At 37.2% G+C, this 24,391-nt stretch overlaps 14 protein-coding genes and 2 non-coding genes across 16 annotated transcripts, besides 4 other annotated features; 9 read left to right on the plus strand and 7 right to left on the minus strand.

Moving 5' to 3' along the window:
• Positions 1 to 116: 116 nt before the first annotated feature.
• On the minus strand, positions 117 to 794 carry NHP10 (Nhp10p; the record flags this gene model as incomplete). The annotated part of the gene is made up of 1 exon (XM_018132447.1): positions 117 to 794. One exon carries the CDS (start codon positions 792 to 794, stop codon positions 117 to 119), a length of 678 nt encoding a protein of 225 aa, XP_017988272.1.
• Positions 795 to 1,220: 426 nt separating this feature from the next.
• RMD1 (Rmd1p) lies at positions 1,221 to 2,633 on the plus strand (the record flags this gene model as incomplete). The annotated part of the gene is made up of 1 exon (XM_018132446.1): positions 1,221 to 2,633. One exon carries the CDS (start codon positions 1,221 to 1,223, stop codon positions 2,631 to 2,633), a length of 1,413 nt encoding a protein of 470 aa, XP_017988273.1.
• Positions 2,634 to 2,806: 173 nt separating this feature from the next.
• Positions 2,807 to 3,202, minus strand: HTA2 (histone H2A; the record flags this gene model as incomplete). Its single annotated transcript, XM_018132445.1, has 1 exon — positions 2,807 to 3,202. The coding sequence occupies one exon, from the start codon at positions 3,200 to 3,202 to the stop codon at positions 2,807 to 2,809; it is 396 nt and encodes a 131-aa protein (XP_017988274.1).
• A 548-nt stretch (positions 3,203 to 3,750) lies between these two features.
• On the plus strand, positions 3,751 to 4,134 carry HTB2 (histone H2B; the record flags this gene model as incomplete). Its single annotated transcript, XM_018132444.1, has 1 exon — positions 3,751 to 4,134. The coding sequence occupies one exon, from the start codon at positions 3,751 to 3,753 to the stop codon at positions 4,132 to 4,134; it is 384 nt and encodes a 127-aa protein (XP_017988275.1).
• Positions 4,135 to 4,688: 554 nt separating this feature from the next.
• Positions 4,689 to 4,697: a centromere (Chromosome V centromere CDE I element; Syntenic to Ashbya gossypii and Eremothecium cymbalariae Chromosome V centromere CDE I element).
• Positions 4,689 to 4,880: a centromere (Chromosome V centromere; Syntenic to Ashbya gossypii and Eremothecium cymbalariae Chromosome V centromere).
• Positions 4,698 to 4,860: a centromere (Chromosome V centromere CDE II element; Syntenic to Ashbya gossypii and Eremothecium cymbalariae Chromosome V centromere CDE II element).
• Positions 4,861 to 4,880: a centromere (Chromosome V centromere CDE III element; Syntenic to Ashbya gossypii and Eremothecium cymbalariae Chromosome V centromere CDE III element).
• Positions 4,881 to 5,282: 402 nt separating this feature from the next.
• NTH1 (alpha,alpha-trehalase NTH1) lies at positions 5,283 to 7,511 on the minus strand (the record flags this gene model as incomplete). The annotated part of the gene is made up of 1 exon (XM_018132787.1): positions 5,283 to 7,511. One exon carries the CDS (start codon positions 7,509 to 7,511, stop codon positions 5,283 to 5,285), a length of 2,229 nt encoding a protein of 742 aa, XP_017988276.1.
• Positions 7,512 to 7,897: 386 nt separating this feature from the next.
• On the plus strand, positions 7,898 to 8,512 carry YRB1 (Ran GTPase-binding protein YRB1; the record flags this gene model as incomplete). The annotated part of the gene is made up of 1 exon (XM_018132788.1): positions 7,898 to 8,512. The coding sequence occupies one exon, from the start codon at positions 7,898 to 7,900 to the stop codon at positions 8,510 to 8,512; it is 615 nt and encodes a 204-aa protein (XP_017988277.1).
• Positions 8,513 to 8,726: 214 nt separating this feature from the next.
• Positions 8,727 to 9,566, minus strand: RER2 (ditrans,polycis-polyprenyl diphosphate synthase; the record flags this gene model as incomplete). Its single annotated transcript, XM_018132789.1, has 1 exon — positions 8,727 to 9,566. One exon carries the CDS (start codon positions 9,564 to 9,566, stop codon positions 8,727 to 8,729), a length of 840 nt encoding a protein of 279 aa, XP_017988278.1.
• Positions 9,567 to 9,806: 240 nt separating this feature from the next.
• On the plus strand, positions 9,807 to 11,219 carry COQ1 (trans-hexaprenyltranstransferase; the record flags this gene model as incomplete). Its single annotated transcript, XM_018132790.1, has 1 exon — positions 9,807 to 11,219. One exon carries the CDS (start codon positions 9,807 to 9,809, stop codon positions 11,217 to 11,219), a length of 1,413 nt encoding a protein of 470 aa, XP_017988279.1.
• A 204-nt stretch (positions 11,220 to 11,423) lies between these two features.
• Positions 11,424 to 12,761, minus strand: GPI18 (GPI-anchor transamidase GPI18; the record flags this gene model as incomplete). The annotated part of the gene is made up of 1 exon (XM_018132791.1): positions 11,424 to 12,761. One exon carries the CDS (start codon positions 12,759 to 12,761, stop codon positions 11,424 to 11,426), a length of 1,338 nt encoding a protein of 445 aa, XP_017988280.1.
• A 579-nt stretch (positions 12,762 to 13,340) lies between these two features.
• RCR1 (Rcr1p) lies at positions 13,341 to 14,012 on the plus strand (the record flags this gene model as incomplete). The annotated part of the gene is made up of 2 exons (XM_018132792.1): positions 13,341 to 13,344; positions 13,582 to 14,012. 2 exons carry the CDS (start codon positions 13,341 to 13,343, stop codon positions 14,010 to 14,012), a joined length of 435 nt encoding a protein of 144 aa, XP_017988281.1.
• Positions 14,013 to 14,637: 625 nt separating this feature from the next.
• PRP43 (DEAH-box ATP-dependent RNA helicase PRP43) lies at positions 14,638 to 16,932 on the minus strand (the record flags this gene model as incomplete). Its single annotated transcript, XM_018132793.1, has 1 exon — positions 14,638 to 16,932. The coding sequence occupies one exon, from the start codon at positions 16,930 to 16,932 to the stop codon at positions 14,638 to 14,640; it is 2,295 nt and encodes a 764-aa protein (XP_017988282.1).
• Positions 16,933 to 17,274: 342 nt separating this feature from the next.
• On the plus strand, positions 17,275 to 19,023 carry COQ8 (protein kinase COQ8; the record flags this gene model as incomplete). The annotated part of the gene is made up of 2 exons (XM_018132794.1): positions 17,275 to 17,577; positions 17,665 to 19,023. 2 exons carry the CDS (start codon positions 17,275 to 17,277, stop codon positions 19,021 to 19,023), a joined length of 1,662 nt encoding a protein of 553 aa, XP_017988283.1.
• Positions 19,024 to 19,288: 265 nt separating this feature from the next.
• On the plus strand, positions 19,289 to 19,362 carry AW171_hschr53230. Its single transcript has one exon. It is a non-coding gene; the product is annotated as a tRNA-Val (tRNA).
• A 942-nt stretch (positions 19,363 to 20,304) lies between these two features.
• Positions 20,305 to 20,952, plus strand: AW171_hschr53231 (HER009Wp; the record flags this gene model as incomplete). Its single annotated transcript, XM_018132795.1, has 1 exon — positions 20,305 to 20,952. The coding sequence occupies one exon, from the start codon at positions 20,305 to 20,307 to the stop codon at positions 20,950 to 20,952; it is 648 nt and encodes a 215-aa protein (XP_017988284.1).
• Positions 20,953 to 21,707: 755 nt separating this feature from the next.
• Positions 21,708 to 23,411, plus strand: CDC20 (ubiquitin-protein transferase activating protein CDC20; the record flags this gene model as incomplete). Its single annotated transcript, XM_018132796.1, has 1 exon — positions 21,708 to 23,411. The coding sequence occupies one exon, from the start codon at positions 21,708 to 21,710 to the stop codon at positions 23,409 to 23,411; it is 1,704 nt and encodes a 567-aa protein (XP_017988285.1).
• A 466-nt stretch (positions 23,412 to 23,877) lies between these two features.
• On the minus strand, positions 23,878 to 23,990 carry AW171_hschr53233. The gene has a single exon (XR_001930111.1). It is a non-coding gene; the product is annotated as an HERSNR20 (small nuclear RNA).
• Positions 23,991 to 24,391: the final 401 nt, after the last annotated feature.

Raw genomic sequence — 24,391 nt, forward strand, 5'->3', positions numbered from 1 at the left:
TAAACGGATTGCATCATTATTTATATTTTCTATCTAACACCAATTGGGCGTTTTGCGCGGCAATTCTAAAGCGTATATAATGAACTGATGTTGGACTAAACAAATATAATACATTATTACATCTCACTTGAAATAGCACTGGAGGCAGCATCAACTATTCCGTCGTCAAGTCGGGTGACATCAGAGTCATTGACATCCATTCCATCTCCATCTACTTCAGGTTCTGGCTCATCTACATCTTCCTCATCATTTCCAGATTCGTTTTTGACATCTACGTTAGGTTCCTCAACCGTTTTTGTTTGAGAATATGCAGTCATTTCCCTCTGGTACCTCAGCCTATCTGCGTTATATAGATCGTAGTATGGTTTTTTGGCTTCCTCATCCATATTCTTCCATATCTCAGGCAATACCTTAGTCATATCAAGATTGCTAGCCGCATGCTCTTGTCTAATTTTTTCTTTATTCATCTCACAGAATAGTAAATAGGCATTAGTTGGTCTCTTAGGTAAATTAGGATCTCTTTTCTCTTTCGCTCTCCTTTTGCGGCTCCTAGATGTAGGTAATGACATTAACAAGTTGGCCTTGAATGAAGCTAGTGTGGGTAGGGGTTCATCATAGTGTAAAGATGGGTCCTTATTTATCCGATTTTCGAGTCTTTCCAATAGGACTGCATACTCTAATCTCAATCTCTTTACTGAGAGTCTAGTCCTTTGAATTGCAAGCGATAAAGAATCATTTTGCTCTGTCAACTCCTTTATTGCTGCGGTTAGTTCGTTATCGTTCAGTTCTCCCATTTTATAGTTACTATGAACTCCTTTAACGGAAAATTGCAAAGTTGTAGTAACGATTAGCCAGTAAAATAAAATTCCACTACTTTTTATAAGTCGAAGGTTCAGATCCTTGTGTTGAATGCTATTGAACTTTTTTCTCTCCTTTTTCAATCATCAACTATGACTTTACCATATACTTTTGTTAAATATCTCTAAAATTCCTGCACTTCTTTTCTAATTATCGTAACCATTTTTCACTTTGTGAAAACTGAAGAACTACCCCCAACTGTTAGTACGAGGATTAACTGAAAAAGCAAATAAAAAAACAAGCCTACAAGTGAATAATAAATTGGCTTGGTATATATGGCTAATAATAATTTCAATTAGATTATACCAAAATTACTATACCGTTGGTTTTACCTCAAATTTAGATATAATAGGTACGTTCGAATGTCGGAAGAGATACAACCGCTATTACGTGATGAAGAACAGCATTCTGTATACTCAGAATCGTGTCGAGGAATAGCAAGAAGCGATATTACTGGGAAACCTAAGATGGGAAGTTCAAATGTTGCTCCAGGTCCTCCAGTAAATAAGACTACCCCCAGTGTTGATCCTTCTATAACCATTCCTAATGTGGATAAATCAGCCACCATGAGTAGTAGAAACAGATATGTTCCAACTACCCCTAAAGTTGCTACTACTACTACTACTACTACCAGAGATGCCAACCCCAGCGTACCCAATATTACGGGTAATAAAGTTGGACCTCAAAGAACATCCAGGACCGCTCAGAAACTAAAATTGTTGCCCGATGAACCGTTTAAACGAGGAGAAGACGGTGAAGATGACATTTTAGACAGAGAAGTCTACTCTCAAGTAAATCGTATCACAGATAAGCCTGCTCGGAGGGACGCTGAGAAACTTGGAAAGTCGCATAGGCATCTATTGCCACGAGTGACGGCCTATTGTACCGCTAGCTCTTATAATATGAAAGAACTAGTAAGGTGGCTAAAAGATTGCAAACGTACTCATCATACACATCAAAAGTTATTTGATGAGTGTCTTTATACGCCGTTCATATATACAGATTGGAGAGGGGACAAAAGATTTGAACATGAAGATGTTATACGGTTAGATGACGAAGGTGGTGAAATTAATGTTAGTGATAAGCAACCAGATCTATTTATTTTTGCATATGGAGTAGTAGTCATGTGGGGGTTCACAGAGAGAGAAGAGAAAGCATTCCTAAACGATCTTGAGAAATTTGAAAAGGAGAAGTTAGCAGAAGAAGATGTTCAAGTGGAAGAGTTTAATTACTATATTACACAGAGTTACCAACCTAGAATTTACAACGATTTTATCACACTACGTGACGGCTCAAATTATATGATCAAATTGTCAATATCTCACGCTGCAGCTCAAAGTGTGAAAATCTCATTATTTGAGGAATTAGTTGACAATACTATTGAGGATACCCAAGACATTCCACAAGAAATTGCATCAAGTGGGAAAGTTTCGATGAGTAAAGCTGATATTATGAAAAGTATAGGAGAATTGTTTATCTTGAGAATTAATATAAACTTGCATGGTTCTATTCTAGATTCTCCAGAAATAATGTGGTCTGAACCACAGTTAGAACCGATATATCAGGCTACGAGAGGCTATTTGGAAATAAATCAGCGTGTGGCTTTGCTAAATCAAAGATTAGAGGTTGTAAGTGATTTATTGCAGATGTTGAAAGAACAACTAGGCCATTCTCATGAAGAGAATCTAGAGTTTATCGTTCTCTTATTGCTTGCTGTGGAGGTTCTGATATCGGTAGTGAACATTGTAGTTGACTTACTTGCCGATATCAAATAGAATATAAGTCACCTTCTGACTATTCTTTAGAATTCAGATTAACGAAATAGATACGTAGATGATAAAAACATTATAATATGATACAATAACCAAAAGTGCATGCTGCTCGAACCTTTACGAGTGTATTCGGTTGCCCCATGCTATGAAGTAGCATGGATATTTTACGTTGATAATTACAATTCCTGGGAAGATTTAGTAGCCTTAGCAGACTTCTTTGGCAATAAGTTGGCATGAATATTAGGCAACACACCACCTTGTGCAATAGTGACATTTCCTAGTAACTTGTTCAGCTCATCATCATTCCTGATAGCTAGTTGCAGATGTCTAGGGATGATTCTGGTCTTCTTATTATCTCTAGCTGCATTTCCTGCTAATTCCAAGATTTCAGCTGCCAAATATTCTAAAACGGCAGTTAGATAAACTGGTGCACCTGAACCAATTCTTTGTGCGTAATTACCTTTTCTTAGCAATCTATGGACTCTTCCTACTGGAAAAGTTAAACCAGCTTTGGTAGATCTTGACTGAGACGCTTTAGCAACAGAAGCAGCTTTACCACCTTTTCCTGACATATTTTATACCTCTTAATAATAATTACAGTGTGCCAGATAAATAAAGAATCCACAAGTTATACCCAAGTGATCAATGCCCAGGGAGAATTGATGTAAATTTACACAGGTTTTTATGTGAACTCCAATTGTAAGCGGTAAAGTTAAGCATTAAAAAGGCTATCGCGTGCTTCTGATTTCGCGTATTCATCTCTCCTAATTTTCGCATTTACTGAATTAAACCGACTAAAAAAACCTCGTTGGTGTGTATTCCGTTCCAGTTTTTTCGCCTACTATAGTAAAATAATTGGGAAATTATAGGTCTTGCTAACATTCTGATTTTTTCGCGCATTTATCAATGTGTAGTAAGATTAGAAGGACATACGCGTCAGTGTTCATTTTAACGTGAACACGATAACAAACAGCTAGCTGCAGTTAGAAAAGTATTCGAAATTATTTAAATGAACTTCTGCTCTATAAATTACGTGCTAGTTTTCCAATTTTGTAGTTAACTTATCTTCTTTTAATTTCTGGTATAAATCTAACACAAGGACACTTCAAATTGAATTAAAATGGCACCAAAAGCTGAAAAGAAACCTGCATCGAAAACCACTGCTGCTAAAAAAACCACTGCTTCTACGGATGGCGCTAAGAAAAGGTCTAAAGCCAGAAAGGAGACTTACTCTTCTTACATCTACAAGGTTTTGAAGCAAACACATCCAGATACTGGTATTTCTCAAAAGTCTATGTCTATCTTAAATTCTTTTGTTAATGACATTTTTGAGAGAATCGCTTCAGAGGCTTCAAAATTAGCATCTTATAATAAGAAATCTACTATTTCTGCGAGAGAAATTCAAACTGCTGTTAGATTGATCTTGCCAGGTGAATTAGCGAAGCACGCAGTGTCTGAAGGTACTAGAGCTGTGACTAAATATTCTTCCTCAACACAGGCTTAGGTTTGATTAACAACATACCAGTTGGAAGCTGTCGGTATAAGTAGGGTTGCATTATCCTTTATCAAGCGACTTTTTTATTTGTATTACTATTTTTCTTTAAAGGTTTAAAGGTTAAATAAAGGTTAAATAAATTAACCAAGGAGTATGAACACCAATTTAATGTATATTACATAAACTATATAAACGATGACTTTAAATAGCATGTCGTACTGTATTCATGAAAATCTAAGTGAAAGGATTAGTTTATCAAACTCAAGGAAACAATCGATTATATATCGGTAATATCAACTTATTGCATTGTAAGATTAATTATATCTAAATATATTCGCATGAAAAATGAAAGTATTAAATTATTTTTAAACATTTTTTTAGTTTTCGGAATCATTACACATAATATATAATATTTATTAACAAATATATCAATATTATTTATAATAAATAGATATCATTAAATCTAAGATATTAAATTTAAATAACTACATTGTACTGAAAGATAATATAATTTCAAGGTATTATTATAAATAAACATTATTACTTTAAAATAATTATTGTTAGTCACGTGCTTATTATGTAGGTTAGGGTTTTTGTATTTTTACCTAGCTTACATATTCGAATTAACATTGACTCCCCAATGTTACAATTAAGGCTCCGCAATATTTGCACTTATTAGTCGTTTTCTTTTGTTATATATTTTACTGTCTGTAATTATATTGTGAGCGTATTATAATTTAACAATTTATTGCGAATAAATTATTGAAGAATATTTTGATTTCCACTACATACTTATACCGAAAAAATAATTTTAAGAAATTAATTTTCATTTTTAATGTTAAATACTGAAATTATCAAAACAATCGTTTAAATAATACTTTTTTAGCTATAAAATAGAACTATCATGTTCTAGTACAGAAATATGGTATATATAATGCCACACAAACTATTAGAAGAGAACTGAGCTTCAGCACTTCTATATCGTTTGCATTATTTACGATCTATGATAAGAATTTTTTTTTATAGAAACATTGTTATTGTACAGAGCGCAGCTCAGAGTAAGGAAAATAATCACGGACAAAATTAGGATAATAGCAGGCTCAATTGATATGCAAGTTAGCATATAATATGACTAGGTTCTTCAATAATTGATTCTCTTAACAGAGACCGTATCTTGCTTTTTCATCCGCTCTTATACTTTTGAAGAACACATCAGGTACCGTACATGTAGCTAAAGCGCGCTTGGCATACGCATTCATGTACTTCAATCCCAATATGTAACTTGAATTAACCCAGCCAAAGCCTTCTGTAGCAACACCCTTAAAATCAGCTCCTTGGTTTCCATACTCTGCATCCACCCGGTGGGGATCTGTTCCTCTGGTAACGTCATATTTCTCAACTACGATACCATTATAATCCACAAATGCTTTTGTCATTAAATATAACCATCTGTAGGCCAACCTCCTAGAAGCACCTGTAAAACCATAATTATCTAAGCCAGCCCATGCCATTATTTGATGTGGGGCCCATCCATAAGGATAATCCCATTGTCTAGTTGGCCTATCAATTGTAATTTCACCTCTAGATTCTTCTGTACAGGCTACTAACCCCCCTAACATCTCCAACCTAGGCAATGCTTTCAAAACCATACTGTTAGCCTGCTCTTGTGTAGCAAGACCTGCCCACATTGCCCAAAATGTTGTCGCAGACTCGTAGTCTGTCCTTTTTTTTGTGACAACGTTGTAGTCGTAGAAGAATCCAGTTTCATCATCCCACATGTATTTAGTTATCCGTTCTTTCCGTAATTCCGCAAGATTTTCCCAATAAGAAGAGTCTGTTTTCTCACCTGAGAAATCCACAACTTGATCATCAAAGTAATTGGCAACAATCATTGCAATATCCTTTTCATATTTGTATAGTAAAGAATTCAAATCAATGGTGCCCAAATATGCACAGACACCTTCAAATCTATAAGTGGTGTCATGTCCACTTTCCCTGACAGCACGATCATGTAAAAAAAACTCATCCAATTCTGGTTCACTAACCTGTCCTGAGTCATACATTTTGCGAAATTCTGGAATTATGGTGTTGTACTTCTTTGCAAATTTCCTACAAATTGCATCAAAATGATCAGCTTCAGTCTCCGGTGGAAAACCAATACCGTCAGGACGATAACATGACAATCCAGATTCTTTATCGTATCTTGGCTCAGCCATCCATACCGTTTTATACTCTTTGACAGCAGCAAGTAAAGCCCGCTTCAAGAAATCAATAGCGGCTGGATTTTGGTCTCCACCTATTTTATCAAACACTTTTAAGGCCATATCCGTCAAAAATGGCGGTTGTGACCTACATAAATAGTAACTACGGTTGGCGTTCAAAATCTTTCCGTAGTTATCAATTTCAAAAATGAAGTGCTCAACCATACCACGAGCAACATCAGTTTTATTACATTCAAGTAAACCCAACGCCATCAAATAAGAGTCCCAACCATACAACTCGTTAAACCTACCCCCTGGAACAGCATATGGATATCCAACAAGGCTACTTTCGCCAGTCAGAGGATCAATATGGCGTTCCATAGCTAAGGCAAGCAAACCAGGGTTTTCATTTAAGGACTTCACATGCTCTGCCGTGATTTCCTTAGGCAAATATTTCACCTCCAAGTTCAAGCTTGGATGCAACTGAGAACATTCAATATAAAATTCGTACTGTTCCTCACAGCCATGGGGAACATATACACGTGGTACTTTAGCACCTGGTGTATCAACCTTAGTATCTGCAGCTATAATAGCGATACTATTGTAGTCAATACGCCGCGTCAAAGAATCCCAAAACATAGTGTTGATAAGTCTAGTCAACCTGTTAACGGGATCCTCGTTCAACCGAGCCTCATCCAATATAACTTGCTTACGACCAAAGTTCTTAGCTATAGTTAACTCCTGCAAAAGGTTAGATAGCATGTATGTACCACGAATCTGAACATGCCTATAACCATTAGAATTTGCCGTACCAACACTAATCATCTTCGGACCAGTATCCTCTATCGTGATTTGATAGTTACGATCAGTGTCCTCGGTCTCTAGCAAGTTCTCCAAAGTCCTATCCACATCCTTAATGAAGAACTTCCTATGCCCTGAACTTGACATCATGGAGTCATCCTCGGAACCTCTCCTTCTGATGCCGTGTTTATTGTGACCCAACTTAAAGTTAGAAACATTATCGATAATGCTCATAGTACGTGTTCTAGTGAACTTATTCGGTGTTTTTTGCTTCCTAGGGTCAGTAGACGGGCCATAGTAGATGTCAGGAGTAGAATAAGGATCATTCATCTCGCTTATAGAAAGCCTTCTACTTGAGGCGCCTCCTTGCAAACTTTGTAACATAGTATTTCAGGATACTTAGTTATGACTTCAGGGAAAATGTGAGACTTTTCAGAAGGACAGATCTATGCAGATATTTGTACTAGTAAAGTTCCCTTTCGAACATTAGGGGAGGGAGCACTTTCAAACTTTACTTCCTCTGATTCCTTTTTTAGAAAAAAGAAAATTCCGCTTTCTTCGTTTACATGATAATTTTCTTTTTGAAAGGTATCGTAAGGCGTGATTCTAAAGACCTCGAATTTATCTTGTTGTTTTTTGCCACTGCAAAGCTCACGATGTGATCTCTCCGACCACCTTGTTGCCCGTTTTTCACACTGTTATTAGGAACAGGTGTTGCAATTGTGCATTTAATCAAGTGAGATATTAACATAGCTGCTCGATTTAATAGAATGTCTGAAGAAACCAAATCAGCTGCTAACAAAGTAGAAGACTCTACTGTTAAACCTCCAACTGCTTCTGTGTTTTCTATGTTTGGTGGCAAGAAGCCAGAAACTGCTAAGAAGGAAGAAGAAAAGGACTCCGGCAAGGATAGTGTTGAACCCAAGAAGGAAGGTGCTGAAGAAGATGCTCCAGAATCTCCAGATGTTCACTTTGAACCTGTTGTCACCTTGGAGAAAGTAGAGGTTAAGACAATGGAAGAAAACGAGGAAACATTATTTAAGGTGAGAGCTAAATTGTTCAGATTTGATGGTGAAGCTAAGGAGTGGAAAGAAAGAGGTACTGGTGACGTCAAGTTCTTGCAGAACAAGGACACTAAGAAGGTTAGATTATTGATGAGAAGAGACAAAACACTAAAGGTTTGTGCCAATCACTACATATCACCAGAGTATGTGTTGAAGCCAAATGTTGGCTCCGACAGATCTTGGGTATATTCATGTACCGCTGATATTGCTGAAGGTCAGGCTGAAGCTTTTACTTTTGCTATCAGATTTGGTAACAAGGAGAATGCAGAGAAGTTCAAAGAAGAGTTTGAAAAGGCACAGGAAATCAATAAGAAAAACTAATGCCCGTTTAGAACCTAGACTATTCTTGCTTCTATGTAGTGAAATAGATTATAATAAAAATTACATGTAAATTAGTAAATGTTATTACACCTCGATGCGGGGTGTCGTAATTGACCATCACTATTCTATGAGGTATATACAGAATGCTAGATTCATTTTACGGGAATTGTTTTGAGAATTCATGTTAAAGTCAAAAGTATAGTCCTCTAATGGTTTATTTCATCTTTCTGTCCTCGTCTGTTGCTTCATAGTCCCCATCCGCAAGATTTTCGTAAGTCTTTCTGAACGCAAACTTTATTAATATCCATGCCATTGTAACTGGACCAAACTCTGGCCATAAACATTCTAGAAATTCTATTACTACGCCTTTTTTCGAAACTTGCCAAATCAAGAAATCACTTAACCTGCTGACCTTACTAGTCCTAATCAGCAAATCTACCGACTGACTACCGGTGCTACACATATGCTGGTTAAGTATATCTTCGTCGATCTCAGTTGGGGTTTCTAAAGAGCCATCCTCAATTTCTGATATAGCGCCTTTCATAGCATCGAGAATTTCTCCTCTCCCACTGTATGGAATGCATATATTTAGCAATGCTTTGTTATTATTTCTAGTGGCATCTTCGGCCCTTTTCACCTCCTGAAGTACGTCGTCAGGCAATAATGATTTGTCTCCGACGATCACAACTCGAATACCAAACTTCTCCGCTAAGTCACTATGATTTGTAATCTGCTTAATTCTATCCTTAGCCAGCTCCATTAAGGAATTGACTTCGAATGCACTTCTTTTGAAGTTTTCCACTGAGAAGGCGAAAACAGTCGCAGTCGTCACACCACATTCATAGCATAACTCCAACACCTTATTCATACTTAAAAATCCGGCCATATGGCCTTCCCTTACCTCCATGTTGTTCCTCTTTGCGAACCTTCGATTACCATCCATAATAAATGCGACATGCTTAGGTACTTTACCCGATGAACTGATAACACGGGAAAAGGTATTCTTTAGCCAGTTTATGTAAAACGGCTGCCCAGTGCTATTAGTACTAGTCATATATTAATAGCACAACTATTTGTAAATAACAAAACTAAAATAAACTCTTCTTATGTTCACGGTCTGGCCTCTTGATGGAAAGTTACACTTAAAATTTAAGAAGTTGTAGCAAAAGGTAATAATATAATTTCAATGGAGGCTATAGAATAGAAAAAATTTTATCTCAACGCTACATGTTTTGGAATTAAAAATCTAGCAGAAGGTGCTTGATTTGGAGAACTAGCCGTAGCAATTATCTAGATGCAGCAACCTAAACTACTAATTTCAGCTGCAAAGTTGAATAAAAGACTTATGAATTCCCGTCGATTTAAGTCAACTTTTCTAACGGCTTTAGAAACCGCTAGCCAACTGGTTAAACCCCAATCATGGCTGAAAGACCCCTTGCTACTTGTTTCCAATGAGATGAAAACAATATCAAAAGATATTATAAAAGTATTAGGGTCTGGTCATCCAATTTTAAACAGAGCGGCAAACTACTATTTCGAAAGCGACGGAAAAAGGATAAGACCAATGCTTGTGCTTCTGTTATCAAGAGCTATCTCTGAGATACCTGTCGAAAAGAGAACAAGGATAAAAATTGATTATAAAGACATTGAATACTTGTCTGCCTATAAGTTACCGAACCCTACCATCAAAACATCTAATAGTTTCACTCCGTTGCATCTTTTGAGCGGCATTAATCCTCTTTCACCTTTGACAAAAGGAACTGAGTCAAACAATGTTGAATCTGATTTACAAAGGGGTATTCTACCAAAACAAAGGAAGTTAGCGGAGATTATTGAAATGATTCACACAGCTTCACTACTCCATGATGATGTTATTGATCAATCTCCTATGAGAAGAGGTAAACCATCTGTTGATGTTGCCTTTTCAAATAAAATGGCAGTCTTAGCTGGTGATTTCATATTAGCAAGAGCAATGATTTCTGTTTCGAGGTTGAATAATTCTGAAATTACTGAAATTCTTGCAAATGCTATTGGAAATCTAGTCGAGGGTGAGTTCATGCAGATGAAAAACACAGTCTTCAGTCAAGCTGATGGGTCCAATAAAGAAGGGAATACCAAAAGTCTTGCAGATGGATTAAATAGCCAGTCAAAATCTGATGAACATATGTTTTCCAATCCAGATGGAGAGAATGTTTCGCATAAAACTATGGTTGAAACTGCATTCGAATACTATTTAAACAAAACTTACCTAAAGACTGCGGCATTAATTTCCACTTCATGTAGGGCAGCTGCAATTTTGTCCGGTGCTCATGAAGATGTTATTGAACAAAGTTATGAATTTGGTAAAAACTTGGGTATTTGTTTTCAACTTGTCGATGACATGTTGGATTATACAGCCTCTGAAGAACATTTGGGTAAGCCTGCTGGAGCAGACTTGTCTCTAGGTCTTGCCACAGCACCTGCTTTATATGCATGGAAGGAAGAGCCATCTTTAGGTTTACTGATTCAAAGGAATTTTTCCCAACCAGGCGACCCACAGAGAATGATAGAAGCTGTTATAAAGTACAATGGTGTAAATAAAACGCGTGAATTGGCACGTGAATATCGGGATAAGGCTTTAATGAATTTGCGTGAAGTATTGCCAGAAAGTGATTCTCGTGCAGCATTGGAGTTTTTAACAAATAGTATACTAACGAGATCAAAATAACCGATTTCATTGGAAACATTTAACAATTATTTACGTGATAATCATTATATTTAGATGTGGAATATAGAGCTTTCAAAGTAAGACAATTAGAAGCATTGAATATTTATGTAATTCTAGATCATTAATTATCCTCCAACGAAGACTGTCTTGCTTTCATTTTAGACCCATATGTTAAATTAGGTGAGCACCTCCATACGAAATATTCTATGCCGGGGGTAAGAATGCAGCAAATAAAACTGTTTGTAAAGGAACCCAGAAAATGAGCCAATGAACATAATAGTAGACCAGTTTATCGTCGCCTTTGGCATCCCCCTTTGTTTTTATTAGTCTATCAGATAAGTACCAGAGGTGTAATGGAATAAATGAGAAAACCCTGTTAACTATTTGAACATGAACAAATACTACCAGAATTAACAAAAACACTCTAGTAATATATACTAGAGGCCTCAAACTTTCTAAGGGATATTGGTATGAAAAATATATTGTGGAGTACCATATTAAAACAATGTTCGGAAGGGCTATGATAAAGTTAGGGATATTGTTTACCGACCAATAGTTTAGAAACCCAACATTCCAGTATTTAGCTTGAAGGTATGAATAAAAAAGGTTAGTAGGAAACGGTATTCCGAATCTATTCTCAGAGCACCACTGACTATCTTGGGAGCAGAAAGCCTTATAAGGAAGAAGATAGTGATTATAAAAGAAAGTAGTCAACATTAGCAAACCGGCCATAATCGGAAACCAGAATGCAACGAGGTAATTGCGTTGTCTGAGTAGCTTAAAGAGATCACACAAGTAGTATATCCCGAGTATAATACAATTAGACCTATTAACAGTCGCAAGGGAGAACATTAAAGAAGAAAGCAAATATGGTACCCATCGATTTTTTTTTAGTGCAATCAATCCATATACGTTGTAGTCCAAAGCGTACTCCCGTAGAAGCATCCCAGTAAAAGAAAGCGTAAATGAAGTAGGTTCGGAATAGGGTGCAATCAGAAAGCCCGCTGCACTGCTAATGATGAAAAGCAAAGCTGTTTTAAGCGCTAAGTCATGATTTTTTGGAAACGTTTGTAACGTTAGCGCGTATAGGATCCAAACAGATACGTAATGTAAAACCAAATTTAAAATACATCCCCTCCACAATAGGCTGTCAATCAAGGCATCTAATTGTTTCAGTCCGGGAGCTTTCATGTATCTCAATGCTGCAGCCCAAGCAAATGGTGAAAAAACCCATTCATGTTCGAACTCAGGGTTAACTAAACGAGTATCAAAGTTTTCATTCTCTATGGCATGTATTGCAATCTTGATGAAATAAACGGAGTCCCACGAGAGTAACTTATGATACCACTTAAGATTATACGAGGATTGGTATTTTGCTAAGAATAGGCGCGTTGATGTGTCAAATTGGGTCGGCGTTAAATATACTAAAATATATTGTATGCACTTCACAATCAAAAAAGTAACCGTTATCTTTTTAATGCTGCGTTTCATAACAATCTCAGGCATAGCAAAAGTATACGGTATGTAACTAATACTATACATTAGTATATTTAACGCTTTGGTTGTGATTGCGGAAACAAATACCTAGTTTTTGGAGCCTTTTTTTTAAGCAATCGTAATAATAGCTAACATTAACAGTAGATAAATGTGACAGAATGTAAGAGCTTGAGTTATATCTTTTAAACAAGGAACATCTTTCTTTTTTACCTACATTATTACCAAGGAACGCTCATTATATGACTACAAAATTTATACCGCATATAGGTTAAATTAGGAGAGCCTACTATCTATGGCTATATATAAATATGTATGTCCGAGAAAGCATGGCTAAATTTGGGTGTCAGAATATTAAAATAGGTAATGCCGTGACTGATCTGACGTAGCCTTTTAAGAATAAAAACAATGGGCAACAAGGGATTCGTAAGGGTATTCCTATCTATCACTCACTGCCATAATGACTATGAGCAATGCGCTTTCTTCATCTATGTATAGCTGTATAGTTTCGTTTACAAATTTTAAGGGTATCTCTCATCGCGCATGAAATAATTTCTATAAATTTAATTCTTACTTTAACGGGCTTGTAAAGCAACCAACAACATTCAATAGAGTACGGATTCCAATATGGGTATGCACGATTATAGAATTATTGGTACGAGGTTACACTAATGGTGATGTGAATCTATCTGCATTATATATAAGCCGGATGTTTTTCATGGACATGTTCGAATACGGGGGGTGGCTTATATGTAATGGGTGATTTCGTCTTTTAAACGTCGATAAAATTGCTTGCTTGAAAACAAAGGAACCTGAAGTGTAATGAATACCAATACATTTAAATGCTTTTACTAACTGATATTTAAAGATTTGGCTACTAGAGATGAAGGCCTGTATAGAGCCCGGTGGGCCATATTTGTTATATGGATACTAGTTATCCTTTTCTGTATTTTCCTGATTAATTTAAGGAGACGAAGACGTGGGCAGCTGCCAATTATAGGGACAGCATGGTTAGCACCTCCGAGCTATGGACAGTCCCAAAGACAATACAATAGACCGGCAGATGATCCGACAGCAATCCCTGTACCAGAATATACTGCGCAGCCAAATTCCAACGTTGATATGGGCTTTTATGACAATACAGGTAAATTCCACCCTGCAGAGGGATCAGTACCCAAACCAGAACCGGTTGCTACTGTAAATACTACTTATTATAATCAAACGGCGGGGCCCATTAATAATAACGAACCATCGCATAATTTGCCTCAGACAACTGTTCCTCGTCAAAATCATGTATAGGTGTCATCTCCAAATAAAAATACTCATTGGTACTATTAGATCATGCAGAGCGTACATAAGATCCGCCTTAAAATGTAACGTTACTACCTATTTTACTTCTTGGTCAGTGTTTCCATCTCATCGTTTGATGGAAGGTGCGTATCATGCACAATAACGCGACCTTTAAATACCCACTTCCGTTTCTTGTAGAACAACCATTTCACTTAATCCTGAATAATATCTTTACTGCTTGATACTTATATCAGGTAGTTTTGGTCAACAGGTTTTGAGTTAACAGTCCTTCCTATAGCAATATTGAAGATAGAAACTAATAAAAGTGAGAATACATATTAGTAATGTTCTAGCAGAAATTGGCATAATCGATGATTATAATGGAACCAATTATTTTCGATAACTCAAAAATGTTTGATATCATATTAACCAATCACTCCTTTCATTAACTGGAGTCGGTACCTTAATCTAGGTATTTGTAATAAATACAAGATCCAATATTAAGATATAAAAAATGTAAGCCCATCGACGTCGAGTAGTAAAAACTTATTAGAAAATACTCTATCCTATATAGTAGTGCTAGACAAATCTAGTATACAGATTTAATAACTGAGCATGATGTTAAGCTCATCAGCTATTCCTTGCTCTTTTTAGACTTTTTTGTTCTATTTAGGTCCTTGATTCGATCAACCTTTTGCTTGATTCTTTCCAGACTTAGTTTAACGTCACCTTTCTGAAAGTTGCTCAAATCGTAATAAGCAGGTGCCAGTTCTAATAACCACTCGGGTCTAACGGAAACCACGGTCCTGATGTAGTTCTTGGAAGTCAAAACAAATTCATTGTAAATCACCCACTCAGCATCATGACCAATTACTGTGCTTGGATGAAGCAAGACATCTTGGTTGTCTTTAACTGTAATATATCCTTTCCCACCAGACCGCTTCTTTGCAACTTGCATGAAAAATCCTGCTGCCAATGCCTTCCTTATATTATCAAAGTAGTTTGGATTTTCATAATCTGTACTATTCAATTCTAAATTATAACGCACCATTAGTCTTTCTAATTGTGAACGAATATTGTCAGCAGAAGACAGCGATCTGTAGCTTAAGTAATGATCACGGCACCACTGGTGGATGCCATATTCATATGCCTCATCAGACTTGAACCCTTCGTAAACGTTCAACAAAGTAATATGGTCACCGTCTGGATGGGCAAATACACTTTTGGCATCATCTGCACGTTTCTTGTCCTTAGATGGACGAACAAAAACACTTGGTACAGAAAGCATGGCTACTATCGTTAGAATCTGCTCTGAACAGTTGAATTCACTAGAACCAATTAACATTACCGCTAACATTGGATCCAATGGGAATTGCGATGCCAATCTCCCTAATGAGGTCAACTCTCCCTCATCGTCCAAACACGCCAAATAGTTTAGCTCTTCCAATGCTCTCATCATGGTTTCAGGTGCCGGAGGATCCATAAAGTCAAAGTGAACTAAATCATCAATTCCCAGCTTTTTTAATTCCAAGACCGTAGACGATAAATTTGAACGTAAAATTTCCGGATAGGATTGTTCAATTAATTCCTTTTTGAAGGCTTCCTCTGTATATAGCCTAAAGCACTTACCAGGTCTGGTACGACCAGCACGACCAGCTCTCTGCTGCGCAGAAGCTTTGGAAATTGGTGATACAAGTAACGACTCAACCCTGATGCGAGGGTTGTAGACCTTTTGCTTAGAAAAACCGGGGTCAACAACATATACAATACCATCAATTGTCAATGAAGTTTCTGCAATATTAGTTGAGATGATAACTTTTCTACCTGGTCTGCCGTTATGTGATTCAGGAGCCGGTTCAAAAATACGTTGCTGTTGGTGTGGTGGTAAAGAACCATATAATGGATAGACTTTTAAAGGACCACATCCTTGCTCTCTAATTAGTTGATCACCCTCTAAGGAAATCTTTCTTACAGCATCTTCAATTTCTTCTTCACCTGTTAGGAATAATAAAACATCACCTTGTCCCTCAGTAGCATGGATTTGTAAAACTGTTCTGATAGCAGAATCTAGATAATCCCTTTGGAACTCTGGAGTGTAATAAATCTCAACTGGATGGGTTCTACCGGGTACAGCCAATAGTGGAGAGTTATTGAAATAACGTTGGAATTTCTCAGCGTCCAAAGTTGCAGACATGATAATAACCTTGAGATCAGGACGACGCTTAATGACCTCTTTCAAAAGACCCATTAAAATATCTGTGGCTAAAGTACGCTCATGGGCTTCATCTAATATTATACAGGAATAGCGCGTTAAATTGTGATCTTCCATGGCTTCTCTCAAAAGCATACCATCAGTCATATACTTCAAAATAGTCTTGTTTGATGTCTTATTTTCAAATCTGATGGAGTAACCAACCTCTTCACCTAGTTTTACATCCATCTCCTCTGCAACTCTCTGTGCAACCGACATAGCTGCAACTCTACGAGGCTGCGTACATGCAACTTGTGAGTCTCTTAAGTGAGGTAGTTCATCAAACAGAACAAACTGCGGAATTTGAGTAGTCTTACCAGAACCTGTTTCACCAACAAATACTAGAATTTGATTCTCCTGGTAAAGCTTCAGGAATTCAGCTCGCTGTGCATGAACAGGTAACTCTCTTCTAACTTTTAAAATCTTATAGTAGTTCTCTGAAAAGTCATTTCCGGTAAAAGGATTAACCTTGCCGCTTTCCAATTCTTCAGCTTGAGCAGCTGTGGTTGCGTGACGCACTAAAGATGCAAACTCCCCAGCATCATGATGGATAATGCGTTCGCTAGTAGGATCTTCATGCGATGTGTTGATAGCCTCAGCTATTTCGGCAACATGTTCTGGTATTGAAGTCTTCACAGGATCCGGAAGTTGGTCTGATGATAACTTTCTCTTAGCCATGGTATTAGTATACTATTACTTGCCTTGGGTTATCAACTAGCTTACACTGTATTGACCTACCATTGTCATATAGCGTAAAGCCCTCTCAGACAAAAATTTTAAGCGCACGAAAAAAAGAAATAAACATCACGTGAATTTTAATGCTACAGTATTAATCGTAGCTTCCAATTAATTGCAAGTCAAATGCATATTACGACTGGAGTATATATTCTTTTTGTTGATATTTCATGCTGCTTATATTTTATCCTCAAACCTTAAGTACAAATAAGAAGCGTTTTTCAGAAATAATTGAAACAATTTGTATCTATCACGAGATCACCATAAATACTCAAAATAGCTGAAATGAACTCCCAAAAATCGCTATACCATGGCTATAGAGTTTTGCTGGCCGCAAAGGAAGTTGTATCTGGATCTTTAAATATTGCAAAAGGATCTTTTTCGCAATGGCTTTTGACATCAGATTTGACTAGGCCTCTACTATCTGAATTCCGATGCTTCTACGATAAAGAATGGGAAAAAGCCAAGGCTTTATCTCATAGCATTCATCATCAAAAACCTATGAGCATTAATAGCAACAGTACTCTAGGTATGCCAAAAGTAGGGAAGAAAAAGGTTAGACATTATTCAACTCAGGCTAAAAAATTGGTATGTTACTAAATTAAAGAACGCGATACGATGTTCCATTCTTAAACTATGTTAGCATTGCAATTCATACTAATACTATGTCTATAGATATCTTCTAATGATACCGAAGAGAAAATTCACGAGCTTCAAAGCTCAGAGGTACCCAGTTCTCGTGTTTCGCGGTTATTTCATTATGGTTCATTGGCCGCTGGAGTTGGAATATCCGCGGCTATGAGTGGATTGAATCAAATATCTAAGGGCCAAAGCCCCAGCTTGAAGTCTTTAGTTTTATCTGAGTCAAATATTACACGTATAACCCATAAATTTTCTAAAATGCGCGGTGCTGCATTAAAGATAGGTCAAATGATGTCTTTCCAGGACGCTAAAGTACTACCTACTGAATTATATCGTATACTTTCCACTGTACAGAATAATGCGCACTATATGCCACAAAGTCAGCTACAAAGACTTTTAAATAGGGAATTTGGCCCTGGCTGGGAGGTGAAATTCAGTAAATTTAACAAGGTACCAATTGCAGCAGCTAGTATTGGACAGGTGCATAATGCCATATTAAGTGATGGCACAGAATGCGTTGTCAAAGTGCAGTATCCAGGGGTTAGAGACTCAATTGATTCTGATTTGAATAATATCCTGATGCTGCTTACTGCCACCAGTTTACTACCAAAAGGACTCTTTTTAGATAAGACTATCGCTAATGCGAGAACTGAATTGAAATGGGAATGTGATTATATACGCGAGGCCGAATGCCTTAAGCATTTTCGGGAACTCCTACAGGATGATCCAGTTTTCGTTGTTCCTCGAGTAATAGAGGAATTAACAACACAGAACGTGCTTACGATGACAAAGATGAAGGGCATTGAGATTGTTAAGTTGTCGGAACAGTTAGCAACCCAGGAAGTCAGGAATTATATTTGTGAAAACATTATGAGGCTTTGTTTGCATGAAGTTGCTACTTACCGTTATATGCAGACAGATCCAAACTGGGCCAACTTTTTGTACAATAAAGAAACTCAAAAGATTGAACTAATTGACTTCGGTGCGTCAAGATCATATTCCAATGAATTCGTTCACAAATACAGAAAACTATTAACTCATGGAACTAAAGGAAATAGGGAGGGGGCATTTGAAATGTCCAAAGAGTTAGGCTACTTGACAGGTTTAGAATCTCAAGCCATGGTTAATGCACATGTTGATTCAATTATGACCTTATGCGAGCCTTTCACTGGTGACATTAACGCTACGTTCGATTTTTCGAAACAAACTGTTACGGATAGAATCCGTGGTAACATAGGTCTTATGTTGAACCAAAGGTTGTGTCCTCCTCCAGAGGAAACATATTCTTTGCATAGAAAATTCAGCGGAGTTTTTTTGCTTTGCGCTAGGTTAGGTGCTAAAGTGCATTGTGCAAAACTATTCAGTGAGATTTTTGCAGTAGATGATAACTGATATTACGATATATGAACTAGACACCTATTATAATATTTATTATATGCATGACAGCAGCTTAACTCTGCGCCTTGTCCTTCTTATAACCCCACTTGATATTAATGCATCATGTAGGTAAGTGTCAAATCAACTTTTCTCAACTACTTTACTATATGTATTTCGACACTCATCGTACCGTGAATGTTATAATATTAACATACCTATTATTTTTATCAGAACTTTAGTTCCATAGTCAAGTACGTTTGACGCAGCGTAATATCAGTTGGGTTTCGTGGTCTAGTCGGTTATGGCATCTGCTTAACACGCAGAACGTCCCCAGTTCGATCCTGGGCGAAATCAATTTTTTTTTCTTTCAAAAAAGCTTGAATGAAAAGGACGTGCACTTGAGTACAATTGAAGGTAAGTTTGATTTTCTTAATTGTTAAAATCCAGGAACGCTCATTTTGAATAGGAATGAGTTCCTGGTTATCATAATTTACAGAAAACTGCCTGCAGCTAAAAACCCCAGGTTCAAAAAACTCATTTCTTCTTAATAGGATCAGGTCTCTAAAATACTGTATCATCGTGTTGTATTGCTTTCGCTTATGACTTAGTCTACCGTTTTCATTACAATTCCGAACTTAAGTGGGGCAACGTTCTTCAGTCAACTTCGTAGTTGTTCAACGATTATGAAAACTCATGTTTTGCTTCGCCCGAAACAAGATAAAGAACATTGATAGTGATTAAATCAGAGTTCTCTTTTTAATTTTCTACTTTCCTTACTATATTAGTCATTGTATAGATGATATATTTGGTGATAGACGACGCATTTGAAGCCGACGCATGCAAATCTAATTTTTTAACCCTTTTTATTAATTTAACAAAGGAACAGTTGTTTAGCTAAGATGTCTGCTCTAAGAAACTGTGGAGTAACTTCAAGTAAAAGTTTTCCAGAAGACAATGACTACAATAATATGTAAAAGGAAACTATCCAATAAGACGCGAACAATTAGAGGAAACTATTTCGAGGACTTGGAAATAGTTTCCCATCATTGAAGCCATAGAGGATGACTCCAGTTATTTTTTGATGCTTCGTCTGTCTTTGCCTCACCAGTAATTACTCATAGTCACAGTGCCTAAGCGCACAAGTTTATTAAACTTTTATAACTATATATATATATATATACATATACGTATTATATATCACGCATAGGATCACTGATAGCTGCTAACTATCGTATTCGCTCGACTACTTGTTAATTTCCATGGTGTTATAACATAACAAAACTGTATATTATAACTATGCCTAAGACAAAGATATCCAGTAGGAACCAGTACTTGCTAAACAAAATTATCAAAGAGCTTTTAAAGTCACTTGAAAACCAAATGGTGGGACTTGTAGAAATGCTCCTTGAAGAGTTTGATGATTCACCTTACGGCACAGAAGACGGTTCGGAAATATCCTCAACTAAAAAAGATTCACCTGATATTGATGACGGCGACGTGGGGAACGAAGTCTTAGGATACAACAATGCTATTGGGATATTTCATTTGCGCAACGTGATTTTCAGCTTCAAGATGAGGTATGGAACGTTGGCTGCACTAGACTTAGACCTCATACCCCAACTACTGATTGAAGTTAGCCAGATACGAAATTATTTTATACATCTAATCAAATGTCTAAGCCTCTACTTGGAACTGCCGACATATTCTGACAAGGATAAAGCGAAGTTCATTTCAATTTTTAACTTGTCTTCAGATGTAATTTTCAACATGCAACTTTTTCCAGAAATTATTGATTCGTTACTCGAGGATGCCAGTGCAACTGGTTTAATTGATTCAAATATTTTTGAGGTCGGTAGTAATGTTATAAACAAAGTAGAAAAGTTCCAAAGCTCATATCAAACGTTTAAAGCGGCGACTAATAACAATTCCAGTAAATGTCGGTGATTTGGCTTGTATATTAGATTTATATAGTTCATAAGGGTTTACGTTATTAATAATAATATTCATACCATTTTTAGGATAAGCATCATAGATACGCTGATTAACATATACAAACTAGATTATTATTATAATTGCAGCATGTTAACAGTTATCCTTGCGAATATAACTCGATCTGACAATGAGAAGAGAACTTAGGGGTTTCGACGCTTTAACTCTGATTCCGTATTTGGAAAAAGGTAAATAAATTGAAAAAAGCCATCTACATCTGAAAATTTCCACAAACCGCATTGCAATACAGTAGTTTATTAAAGATCTTCCATTCATAAGCAATAGCACTACTATTTCCCTAGGCTAAATCATTTAGGGAACTGTGTTTTGATTTGATAGTTTTCTCTTGAGCTTTACTTTCTTTTCCTCCTTAATATACCAGAGGTTCTTAAGAGAAGTTTTTATTTGAATTAATATAGAGTGATCTTACAGTTATTCAAAAATAAGGCTAGAATTTCAAGGAATATCACATCCCGACACACACCATCTCTTCCAGATATTGGTAGTAGATTGATTTAACATTCCGCATTGATTTTTAATATTGGTATAAACATTTATTCACTTACCATCAGAGGTTTGGGAAATAGCATTTGTTTGAAAATAGTTGGCGTCTAAACTCTCCTTCCTTTTCGCTTACGGTCATATTAATTCTTTTTCTACTCCTGCTCATTTTTACTGACGATTACGGTCTTCTCATTTGACATATCCATATGGCTCCCGGTACTGATCCTAAGCTAGTTGCTAATCGCTCGACTTTGTTGCTTCCATCACCATCTCGACTCAATGTAGTTGCGTCGGATTGGTCTAAGATCGAGAAGCAAAACAAAATTGTGAAGAATAGATCAGCACACCCTCACATGCACAGATCTCTGTCCAACGTCACCAATATTGCACATGTCTCATCTGCATCATCCTCCGTTCAGAGGACCAAGTTAACACAAGCAGTGCCCCCGCTACTGCGAAAAAGCTCATCGTTTTTTAAAGATGATTCTATCAGAGATACGAGCACAGTTGACTCATCTGAACTAGCATCTTCTGCATTTGTCTCTACAGACAGGTTTATTCCATTGAGGAACACTGGGACGGTAGCAAAGTGCGATGACGAAGCTGACGATCAAGATATTTCCCCACCTCCAAATGCTTCGCCGTCCACTCATCAAAAAGCCCGTACTAAAATTGTTTTCAAACAGAATATTGCCGAAGCATGTGGCCTTGACATGTCACAGCGCATCTTACAGTACATGCCACAACCACCACAGTCATCTGTGAAGCGAGCTATATATTCAATTGGAAGCAGATCCCATTACCAATACAGTTCTGCCATACAGTCACTTAATAACGTGGCTAGGTTGAGAAAAGTTAATACAAATCCTGAACGTATTTTGGATGCCCCCGGGTTCCAAGATGATTTCTACTTAAACCTTTTAAGTTGGTCACAGAAAAACGTCTTAGCCATCGCACTAGATCAGAGTCTATATTTATGGAATGGAGAGACGGGGGAAGTCACTTTGCTAGTTGAGTTTGAAACCGAGACTATAACTAGTGTTGTTTGGTCTAATGACGACTGTCACATCTCTATTGGCAAAGATGACGGTGATACTGAGATTTGGGATGTCGAAGTAATGTCTCATGTTAGAACAATGAGGAGTGGCCTTGGTGTTAGAATCTGTTCACAGGACTGGCTTGACACGGTCGTTTGTATTGGTGCTAAAAGTGGTGAAATCCAGGTTAACGACGTTAGAGTAAAGGACCATATAGTTAATACATGGGAAAAACATACAAGCGAAGTATGTGGTATAAAATTTAGACAAGACGGTTTACAGCTAGCCTCTGGAGGCAATGACAACACTGTCATGATATGGGACACAAGACAGGACGAACCATTATGGACAAAGCGCAATCATAACGCTGCGGTGAAGGCCATCGCCTGGCACCCAGATGTGATCAATCTGCTTGCTACCGGCGGTGGATCACTAGACAGACATATTCATTTCTGGAACACAACAACGGGAGCTCGTATCGGAAGCATTAATACAGGGTCACAAGTATCTTCCTTACATTGGGGACAAAGCTACGAGGGCTCACACATGAAAGAGGAAATCGTTGCAACAGGCGGCTCTCCCGACAATTCTATATCAATTTACAGCTACGAATCCAAGATTAAGGTTGCGGAAATCACGCAGGCCCACGAATCTCGAATTGTATCGAGTCAGCTTTCTCCAGATGGCACAATAATAGCAACTGTGGGAGGTGATGAAAACCTAAAGTTCTATAGAGTATTTGATGCCAAGAAGAAGAAGACTCGTGACCATGAGACGGAAAGCTTCCTAGAAATCATGGGAGTTGGCAAAAAGGGAGACGATAATAGCAACACCTCGTTATCACCGAAGAAAACCAATTTCATAATCAGGTAGACGCATATATAATAACTTGTTTTCTAAATCAAAAGGATGTCCTCATCCTGTCTAATATAGAAAAGAGGGGGAGGGGAGGGCCAAGGACAAGTGATGACATCTAGAAGCCGAAATAGGTGCAATGGCAACGACATATCAAGCCCAACGCACTAGTACAAACCAAGCTTAAAATAGAGACGTAGTTTAACCGATAATGTATGCCGCGTTACACTCAGTGAGTAACAGTTCACATTAGACCCGAAACAACAACATAATGGATGGGGAAGAAAGAGCAAGCTCGATCATGTTACAGCCAAAAAGCGTCCCCAACCGTCACCGTTCCATATAGAATAATGCGTAACGAACTGACATACAAAAAGAGCAACGGTGCACACTTCTCACACCTGCCTCTCACTAGGCTTATAGAGCACGATAGGCCTCCAAGGCCCCAACTCCTCGTCGTATAAACGACTGAGAAGTTTTATGCTTCCAAAAAATGCTTTTGTAACAGTAATAATATCCTCATTGAGGACATTTCAGTTGTTACACTGAAAAGAACAGATACTACACTTGATCTAAGCCAAAAGGCAAAGAGATTTGGTTTTTTAAAAACAAGACAAATGTACGTACAAAGAGGAAAACACTTCGATGTATTCCAGTCCCTTTTATAATTTTCTCATCAGAAAAAATTAAAAAAAACACAAAAAGAAATTCTACAGTGGAGACTAAACGTAAGGCGTGTACATAGTAAAAGGATAGTTGGCTATGTTCCAAACTCATCTCAAGCCTCATAAAGGTTTAATGGTGAAATAATTACACCAATTTTATTTGTAGCTACATTTATTAAAACCCATGGGGGTATGCTACTTAATCACATCACATAAATCACGTTACACGGAGGTTTGCTAACTAAACTGAAAGGGATGTTGAAGTTGATACGCATAGCGTATTTAACGCTATACCACCAAAACGGTAAATAAGAAGCATTCAGAGGGTGGTAG

This window comes from Eremothecium sinecaudum, chromosome V, assembly GCF_001548555.1.
Source record: "Eremothecium sinecaudum strain ATCC 58844 chromosome V, complete sequence".
Classification (NCBI taxonomy): Eukaryota; Fungi; Ascomycota; class Saccharomycetes; order Saccharomycetales; family Saccharomycetaceae; genus Eremothecium; species Eremothecium sinecaudum.